This window comes from Arachis ipaensis, chromosome B10 (assembly GCF_059453495.1).
Source record: "Arachis ipaensis isolate K30076 ecotype BB chromosome B10, ASM5945349v1, whole genome shotgun sequence".
Lineage (NCBI taxonomy): Eukaryota > Viridiplantae > Streptophyta > Magnoliopsida > Fabales > Fabaceae > Arachis > Arachis ipaensis.
In genome coordinates this window covers 106457506-106467489 of record NC_142435.1, presented here as the reverse complement: position 1 = coordinate 106467489, position 9984 = coordinate 106457506, and the positions used below count along the sequence as shown (strand labels likewise).

General features: G+C 39.8%; 2 protein-coding genes across 2 annotated transcripts; one reads left to right on the top strand and one right to left on the bottom strand.

Annotated features, from left to right (window-relative positions):
• Positions 1-527: 527 nt before the first annotated feature.
• LOC148581209 (uncharacterized) lies at positions 528-1157 on the bottom strand. Its single transcript, XM_088492327.1, has one exon. The coding sequence runs from the start codon at positions 1155-1157 to the stop codon at positions 528-530; it is 630 nt and encodes a 209-aa protein (XP_088348453.1).
• A 3048-nt stretch (positions 1158-4205) lies between these two features.
• Positions 4206-5489, top strand: LOC107620810 (uncharacterized). The gene is made up of 2 exons (XM_016322926.1): positions 4206-4659; positions 4783-5489. Exons 1-2 carry the CDS (start codon positions 4206-4208, stop codon positions 5487-5489), a joined length of 1161 nt encoding a protein of 386 aa, XP_016178412.1.
• Positions 5490-9984: the final 4495 nt, after the last annotated feature.

Below are 9984 nucleotides of genomic sequence, written 5' to 3'. Positions count from 1 at the left end.
CTTTCCCTTTTTAAATCATATCATTTGACCAAAAGTTTCAGTCCTAGTTTCAAAACCAAATCATTCAAACCAGAGTTTCCAAACCAAGTTTAAAAATTAATCTAAGCTTTAACACTTTTTCAACACGAACGACGATAGTCTATACCACGAAGATAAGTTGAGGTTTAGCCATCGGCTTCATAATTACCTCAACCCTGTTGTCGTGATCGACCCGGATCATGTGTTCCTCGGTGTGGACAATCTCTAACAAAATGTCCCGGTGTACCACACTTATAACATAGTTTTTTACCCAACTAGCATGGCCTATTCAGATGGTAGCTCCCACACTCATGACATTTCATATCAGGGGAGTAAGCTCTTGACCGCTTCCCTTCACTATATCTCTTGAAGTCCTGTCCCCTTGGCCCAAGGTAATCGTTGCGTTCCCTACTAGTGTTTTCTCCATGAGTGTCCCTTGACGAGACTACCGTCTTTGCGTATTCTTCAACCACTCTTGCCTTATTCACCAGATCAGAAAAAATACGAATCTACATAGGAGCCACAGCAATCATGATGTCGTCCTTCAAGCCCCTTTGATACTTGATATACTTCCAACTTTCACAGGTCTCCAGGACACCCTGACACGCCCTAGAGAACCTACAGAATTCCTTGAATCGGCTGGTGTAGTCTGTCACAGATAAGAAACCTTGCTTCATCTGCATAAGTTCCATCTCTTTTGCTTCCCTTGCAGACTCAGGAAAGTACTTCTTGTAGAAGGCCATCTGGAATACATCCCAAGGAACATCAGTGTTCTGAAGCTGCAGTAAGCGGCATTCTGCTTGCCACCAATGCTGGGCCTCTTCCCAAAGTTGATAGGCAGCAAACTCCACATATTGGTTATTCGGGACATGCTGTGCTTGCAGCGCGTGCTCCATAGCTTGGAACCAGTTATCCGCTTCCGTGGGATTGGTTGATCCTTTGAAATTTGGTGGATGAACCTTGAGAAACATCGCCAAGGTCATCGGAGCACCTCCCATACTATCGTCGTTCCCTTCAGCATTGTCATTTGCATCTCCTTTACCATTTTCGTTTCCATTTTCCGCCGGTTGACCTAACCTCTGCACAGCTTGCAGAGTTGCAGTAGCGGTAGCCCCCATAGTGTTCGCAAGATTAGCCATGGCCGAAATGAATTTGGCATGGTTGTCGGCCGGTCGTTCATTCCTACTCTCTCGTGCACGTGTACTACCAAAGTATGGTTTAGGTTTCTCGTATTTAATATATAATATTCTGTGAAAACTTAGGCTAGACGACCCTAGGATAGGTTGGAATGTAAAGGAATTTTAATGCTTAGTATCCTTGTTATTGAATTGTACTATGAATTGTGTATTGGATTGGGTAACTACTATGGATGATAACAATAATAGGATGCAAAATTGATGAATTTATGATTATAGACTTGTTGACAAGAATATATAAATGCCCAGGATAAGTGGATGACAAATTTGTTGATGTATTTGAGAGATTGATGCATGATATTGTTGAATTGAGATATGGTAGTCATGGAAGGATTATTGTGGTAATGGCAAGGTTATGTTGTGTTAATTTTTGTGTATGGAATATTAGGTTTGAATTTGATTCTTTAAGAAAATTGAGGTTTTTGAACTTGGTGTGGAATTGGTTTTTGGCCGAACTTCGGCGAGCCGTAACTTGGCTTCCGGATCCCCAAATGATTTCCAACTTGTTGTGTATGAAAATTGGGTCCGTGAAGTTTACACCGTTCAAAGAACGGATAAAAAAATGATTTAAAACAAAGAAGTTATGCGCGTCGAAAGTTCGGGGTTCAAAATGTAAATTCTGCAGCTTTTTTACTTAACCAAAATTTTAACCAAAAACCCATGCATGCGTACGCATACCCTTTCATACGCAATGATTACATTCTGTTTTGTACCTATGCATACGCATACATGTGCATGCGTACGCATAGCACCTAAAAAGGATGTTTCGTGTATGCATACAGGAGCCATACACATACGTTCCATTTTGTCCAGTGTACATGCGTATGCGGACAGATGCATGCGTACGCGTCATGGCCAAAAAGAGGCTATGCGTACGCATACCCCTTTTTTCAGAAAATCATTATTTTGTAAAGCTAATTTGACCTCCTAAACCTCTATTTTCACATTGTTAGTTTTAAACTTGGTTAGAAAGCTTAGTAATGAAATGGAGTTAGGAAATTAAGGTAACTTGGGGATGAAGTAAAAGTTAAAAATGGTGGATCATATAAGAATGAGATGTATACTTGAATGATTTATGATGCCAAGGCTTGAATGATTGATTTCTACAATTACTCTGAAATGTATGAGGCTTACGCATTTAAATTATCTAGGATACGAGTTTTCTGGGTAAAGTACTGTGGCTTGCCACCACGTGTTCCAGGTTGATACTCGATACTCTGTTGATCCTGCGACGTAAGATGTGACCGGGTACTCTAAATTCCTGGGAAGGTTGACCCCATTGAGCAATTTATAATATGAGAAAAAGCTATGCATGGACTCTTGGGGATGCACGTCGGGGGACAGTCCAAAGGTTTAGCAACCGGACTTGTCAGGTTGGCTTGATAACCAACAGAAGAGACTCATCAGCCATAGGACAGGCATGTATCATGTACATATTGCTTGAATTACTTGTTTGTGCATTAATTGGGTTGTGCCTAAATGTACTTGCTATATTAATGGTATAATTGTTATCTGCAGTACTTGCACTCTACTTGTGTTTGTGTTTATTTTTATCTGCTTGATTGTCTGTGATATGTTATTGGAGATGGAGGATCGGAGGAAAGGCGGAAAGATTTAGAGTTAAGGTTAAGTCTAGGTTAGACTTAGATTTCCTTAGAAGACCACCTTTTATTGTTTCTGTTTAATACTTTTAAGCTTTACAATCTGAATGTCGGCATTCTAGGAATGCCTCTAACATTCCCAGGACCTTATATATTATGTGCGTGGCACCTTTACCATGCTGAGAACCTCTGGTTCTCACCCCATACTGTGTTGTTGTTTTTCAGATGCAGGTCGAGAGGCACCTCGCTAGGCATTTAGACTTCTGAAGCGGAGTGGTTTTTGGGTTCCTTTTGCTGTATAGTTCATATGTATATATACTTAGTTTTATCTCTAAATGACTTGTTTATTTTGATCCTCTTAGAGGTTTATGGAGAGTTAGGGTTTTGGCAATCTATTTTGGTTTTGGGATTCTGTATATATATATATATATATGTGTGTGTGTGTGTGTGTGTGTGTGTGTGTGTGTGTGTGTGTGTGTATTTTCTGAGCATTGCGCCTTTCATTTTGTAGATTTTGTTTCACCTGTTTTTCAAGGCTCCTAGTTATTATACTTTTTCTGCTACTATATGTATATATTTTATTTTAGAGGCCGTAATACCACACCACCTCTGTTTTATGGCTTAAGCATAAAGCTCTGTGTGGTAGGGTGTTACATTATGGTATCAGAGCCATTCCTTTCTATAGAGCCTGAGGGACGGACTGAGTATACTTCTGTGCATTCTCTATGTATGTGTCTATGTGCTATTAGGATATCTAATTGATATATGTGGCATAAACGTTCATGAGCATGCATTTGGGACTTGAAGCACTAGACTTGTGATATTGAGACTAATCAACTTGATATCACTTGTTTGGCGTGTATAGGAACCAGATGTCGACTCGTGGACGCGGTCGCAGGTGAGGCAGGGGTAGAATAGGCAATGCAAATCCTGGCCCGACAGGGAATAACCTTCTAGATTTCATGACTGCCCTGGAAAACATGGCTGCGGCTATGCAGGTGATAGCCGAAGCACTGGGAAACCAGATAAACAACGGTAATCATGGGAACAATAATGGCCAAGAAGGCCCTATGACACTTGCCATATTTCTGAAGGTTCACTCTCCGACCTTCAAGGGGACCTCAAACCCCACTGAGGCGGACAATTGGGTTCAAGCTATGGAGCGGACATTGCAGGCTCAGCAGGTTCCCGAGGAGTAGTGGGTTGAGTTTGGGACTTATCAGCTACAAGGTGAGGCTCAGTATTGTGGCAGGGGATGCGGCGTATTTCGTAGCCTGATGGGGTTATAATTTCTTGGGAATTGTTCCAAACAGAGTTCTTCAAGAAGTATTTTCCTAATTCGGATAGAAATGCCAAAGAACTTGAATTGATGCAATTAAAGCAAGGGCAGATGACTATTACTGAGTATACTAATAAGTTTGAGAAACTGTGCCGGTTCTCTCGTATTTGTCAAGGTGCTCCAGAGGATTTTGCTGGATGGAAATACATCAAGTATGAGGGAGGCCTTTGGAGTGAATTTCTGAACTCCGTTGCACCAATAGATATCAGGGTGTTCTCTGAACTCGTAAACAAGAGTAGGGTGGCAGAAGAATGTGTAAGAAAGGCGGCAGCAGAGAAAGGAAGCATGAGGATACCTTTCCAGAGGACTCCAGGGAGGAATTTTGCACCAAGAGGAAGGAACTTTAAGTATGGGGGATTCATTCAGCAACCTAATCTTGGTCAAGGCAATTTTAGGAGACCGAATAACAATGCTAATCAGGGCAGAAGATTTAGGAAGCAGCCACAGCAGGACTTGAGCTGTCAGAGGTGCAGGAAGCATCATCCAGGAGTTCCATGCATACTGGGTATGGGAGTGTGCTACTTCTATGAACAACCCGGGCACCTGGCTTGAGGCTACCCAGAAAAGAAGAAGTATGAGACTGGTAGAGCGCAGTAGCTAGGGAGAGTGTATACTACTTCTGTAGCAGGTGCTGAGGGGTCAGAGACACTGATCAGAGGTAAGTGTAAGATAGCCAGTAAAGTTTTAAGTGCATTGTTTGATTCTGGAGTAACACATTTATTAATTACATTTGAGAAGGCTGATGAACTAAGATTGAAAATAGTGGTCTTGGGTTATGATTTAAAGGTGTATAATGCTACCCATGAAGCTATGGTGACTAGGATAGGATGTCTACAAGTTCTGTTTCGAGTACAACAACGTGAATTCGTGCATGATCTGATTTGTCTGCTGATGACTGGTCTTGATCTCATGATGGGGTTAGACTGGTTATCTAAGAACCATGTTCTACTCGACTATTCTGAGAAATCAGTGTGCTTTATGCTGGAGGATACAGAAGGGCCGGTTGTGGCGAATAGCTACTATTTGAACTCTATGACAGTAAATTGTTCTGGGATCGAATGCCAGGGTATCATGCTATTAACTGCGAGTATTTCGGGTGATGATCAAAGTTTGAAGCAGATTCCGGTTGTTTGTGAGTTCCCAGAGGTGTTTCCGGATGATATCGATGAATTTCCACCTAACCAAGAGGTTGAATTCACAATTGAGTTGGTGCCTGGAGCCGGTTCGATCTCGAGTGCTCCTTATAGGATGTCACCTCTAGAAATGGCTGAGTTGAAGGTTCAGCTGGAAGATCTATTAGGTAAACGCTTCATTCGACTGAGTGTTTCCCCGTGAGGAGCGCCAGTGCTACTGGTAAAGAAGAAAGACGGAAGTTTGCGCCTGTGTGTCGATTATCGGCAGCTGAATAAGGTTACTGTGAATAATAAATATCCGTTGCCAAGAATTGATGACCTAATGGACCAGTTACAAGGAGCTGGCGTGTTTTCTAAGATTGATTTGCGATTCGGATACCACCAGATAAGGGTTATAGATGAGGATATTCCCAAAACTACTTTTAGGATGCGCTATGGACATTATGAGTACACAGTGATGTCTTTTGGGTTGACTAATGAACCGGCAATATTCATGGATTACATGAATAGAATTTTCCATCCGTATCTAGATAAGTTTGTTGTTGTATTCATCGATGACATTCTTATTTACTCTAAGACAGAAGATGAGCATGCAGATCACTTATGGACTGTGCTACAAATCTTAAAAGATACGAAGTTGTATGCTAAACTATCTAAGTGCAAGTTCTGGAAGACTAAAGTGAAATTTCTTGGCCACATGGTGAGCAAGCAGGGAATAGCAGTAGATCCTGCTAAGGTTGAAGTAGTGATGAATTGGGAGCGACCAACTTCGGTGACAAAGATTAGGAGTTTCCTAAGTTTGGCAAGTTATTATCGGAGATTCATTAAGGGATTTTCACAGCTCGCCTTACCTTTAACCAAGCTGACTAGGAAAGATGTGCCTTTTGTCTGGACTCCTGAGTGTGAAGAAAGTTTTCTAGGATTGCCTGTGCTAGTACTGCCTGAGTGTCGGCATTCTAGGATTGCCTCTGTCATTCCCATGACCTTATATATTATGTGCGTGACACATTTACCATGCTGAGAACCTCTGAATTCTCACCCCATAATGTGTTGTTATTTTTCAGATGCAGGTCGAGAGGCACTTCGCTAGGCATCTAGACTTCTGAAGCGGAGTGGTTTCTGGGTTCCTTTTGCTGTATAGTTCATATGTATATATATTTAGCTTTCTCTCCGAATGACTTGTTTATTTTGATCCTCTTAGAGGTTTATGGAGAGTTAGGATTTTGGTAATGTATTTTGGTTTTGGGATTCTATATATATATATATATATATATATATATATATATATATATATATATATACACTTTCCGGCCAGCCTTGGCTTTGCAGACTGAGTTAGGAGCTAGTTATTCTACATCCTTGACTCTCTAATCCCACTTTCTGTTTATTTATACTTATAAGCTTTAAGTTTCTTAGCATGCAAGTAATCTCGTTTTTTGAGCGTTGCGCTTTTCATTTTACGAATTTTGTTTCACCTGTTTTTCAAGGCTCCTAGTTATTAAACTTTTTCTACTACTATATGTATATATTTTATTTTAGAGGCCATAATACAACAGCATCTCTATTTTACGGCCTAAGCGTAAAGCTCTGTGTAGTAGGGTGTTACACCTAATATTCCTCAAAATGAAACACTTCGCTAATCACATATAATCATCATCAAAATTCATTGGCTTCTTTTCCTTTCATACAGAGAAAGAGACCGAATGCTTGCATGAAGAAACCGTGACCCACACCAAAAATTCCGGTTTCGATTCCTTGCGATCTGTAACTCTAATAAAAAATTTAATCCAATAAAAGTGTTTGTGTCTTCCTCCTCTACACATTGACATCACTTTTGTTTAGTAGAAGTTGACGGTGACATAGCTCCCTGTCCCCTTGAGTTCGTCCAATTAGGGTTCTAAGGGGCACAGATAATTTCTGACATTTTCTTCTTCGGCAGCTCGGTCAGAAAGTTTCTCCAAAATTTCGAGTATTTTAATTTCGTATGGAGGTAGGGTTTGGTAATTTTATAATAATTAAATGTGAATTTGATAAGTGAATGTTGGTTTGATTGATTATTAGTTGAGTTTGATTAAGTTTATATTGAAATCTTGTTGAATTATTATTGTTGTTTGTGAATTAATGGTATCAGAGCGAATAGAAATAATTTCTAAAAATAAGGAACTCCAATATATAAAATAAATAATAACTTATTTATATTTTGAAAAATGTGGATCGTTAGAGTGGAGGCCCAAGATCCACAATTACTTTGAAGGATGTTGTTTATCATCTTGGCCTACGCACAGATGGTGAACCGATCAAGGGTTGCACTAGAGACTTCTAGACTTCTAGTAGTTCTATGGGCACCCCACATGGTTGTGGATTGAGAATTTGCTCGGTGACTGGCCGCCTCCACAGCTAGAGGATAGGAAGTAGGATTTTGGTTTGAAGATGACTTGGCTGAGGAACAGAGTCTCACACATTCCCTCTGGAACAGATGCAGATAGAGGTGAATATGAATCGGATTCGATTTGCAGATCCGCAGGGTTTATCCGGATCTGATCCAAATGTTGCGGATAAAGATCCAATCTGTAACTGATAGGATCAAATTGCAGATTTCAGGTAGATACCCGCAAAAAAGATCCATAGATCCGTACATTAATAATTAAATAAATAAAATAGATAATAGATATGTGTTATTTTCTCAAATCAAACAAACCCTAATTACTTCCCCTCACTTTCGGCGCTTCTCTCTCACTCACACCCACTCACCCCACGTCCTCTTTTCTTTCGGCCCTCAGTCACATCACTCCTTTGTGTTGCCGGCATCATACAGTCCTCTCTCCCTTAGTGAATCGCCCTCACCTTCAATCCTCTACTCATCACTCGGCATTACCCCTTGTCGTTGGGCCTCGCCGCTTGTTGCTCATCCCTCGCCATTCATTGCTTAGCCTCGCCGCTCGCCACTCATCACTCCTTACTTCCTTGTCGTTCTACTTCTGGCTTTAGCCTCTGTTCAAGTGTTCTTCCTCGCCTCTTTGTCGTTTAACTTCTGGCTTTTGGCTTTCCTTTTGCATCTGGGTTAATTTTTTATTTTAAATTTAAATACCGCTAGGTAACTTTAGATACTATTAGGTATTAAGTTTTTTTAGTACTATTGTTAGAAAATTTTGAATTTTTATGACTGTTGTTATGTGAAATTTGGTGCTATTATTAACTATGAAATTTCTAGTTCTCTCTGTTGTGGATTGAATTCTGGTTCTGGTTCGTACTTTGTGAAAAAAAAGCTTCGGACTTTTTTTAATTTTTTGAATTTATAGGTATATTTTCTATTTTTAACCGGATATATCCAATACCTGATCTATCTGTGTGTGGAGTGGATCGGATCTGATCCTAAAAAATGCAGATATTAGATATTATATGATAATTTTAGTGCGAATTAGATCAATTTTTTTTTGCCATATCTAATCCGATCCGATCCATGAATATCCCTAGATGCAGACACCCTTCCTAAGTATGCCCGGTGCTACCTAATGACGATGTTGATTGGCGGTTTTTGTTCACGGATAATTCAGCGACACTTGTCCCTCTTAGGTGGTTACCGCTGCTAGAGGATTTTGATAGATGCAGACGGTTGTCTTGGGGTCTGCACTCCTGGAACACACATATCATTCTTTGTGCACCGCTTCTGGCATGACATAACGGACATTGTGGGGTGCATACTACTTGTGTTGTCTTAGATTTACCACAGGTTCTCGTTCTTATGTCTGACTAGGTATGATGTACGATGGCTCCCACTTGTGGTCAGGTAATTAATGCATTATTGTTGATTATTTATTACTACTTGCAAGATTAATTACTGAATCAAGATTTTTTTTTAACCAAGATGGATAGGTTGGTAGGACTGGGCCAACAAACCAGAGATAACCACCATGCCAGGATTCTACGATTGCAATATAAGCTAGATTCTCTCACATCCGATGGGGTACGACCTAATATATAACATAATCAACATTTATTTCTCAATTTCACAAAGGAAAAAGGACAATATTTACTAGTAGTTCAAATTCTGTCAAAGTACCACTTGAAGACTGATGCGTACGGAAATTTGACTAATTAAGAAATCAATATAGAAAATACGTTGCGAGTATAGCTCTTAACCAGCAAAAATATGCCTCATCAATTTAAAAAGGTTGTCACAAAAGTTTAGAATAAAAATACTGGGAGTATGAGTCCCAGGTCGTCTCCCAACGAGTTGACAAAGGGGTGTTATCTTATTAATCAGGAGTTTTCTGGGAAATTTTGAGTTTAGGCAATGGGCACAAGCATATGATTGTAAATTAAAGCAAAGAAAATTAAAAGAGGTTTATATTATTCTAAATAAAAGGCCTTGAGTGGGGGAATGATTAATTGGAAGTTCTATCTTTGTTGGAATTCTCTCAAGTGTAGTGTAAAGAGGTTGTTATTTTCACTTAGTTAACCCTTACTAAATAAAGGAAAGTCAAGTGATTGAACTAACTCTTATTCACAAATCCTAGTCCTCTCCCTTGGGAAGGTCTAGCGTTAGTAAATACAGAATTAGCCAACAACTTCCAATTTAACTAATTTGAGCATTCCAACTCAAGTGTCTCCTTTTAATCAATCTCCATGTCAAGTTGGAAATCTACTCCATTGACATAAGAATTACTTGCATAGAATTAAATAAGGAATAAAAGGAA

Coding starts and splice junctions, on each gene's coding strand:
- LOC148581209 (XM_088492327.1), bottom strand. CDS start 1,157: ATGGCTAATCTTGCGAACACTATGGGGGCTACCGCTACTGCAACTCTG.
- LOC107620810 (XM_016322926.1), top strand. CDS start 4,206: ATGACTATTACTGAGTATACTAATAAGTTTGAGAAACTGTGCCGGTTC. Junction 4,660..4,782: donor AGGAGTTCCATGCATACTGG/GTATGGGAGTGT, acceptor CTTCTGTAGCAG/GTGCTGAGGGGTCAGAGACA.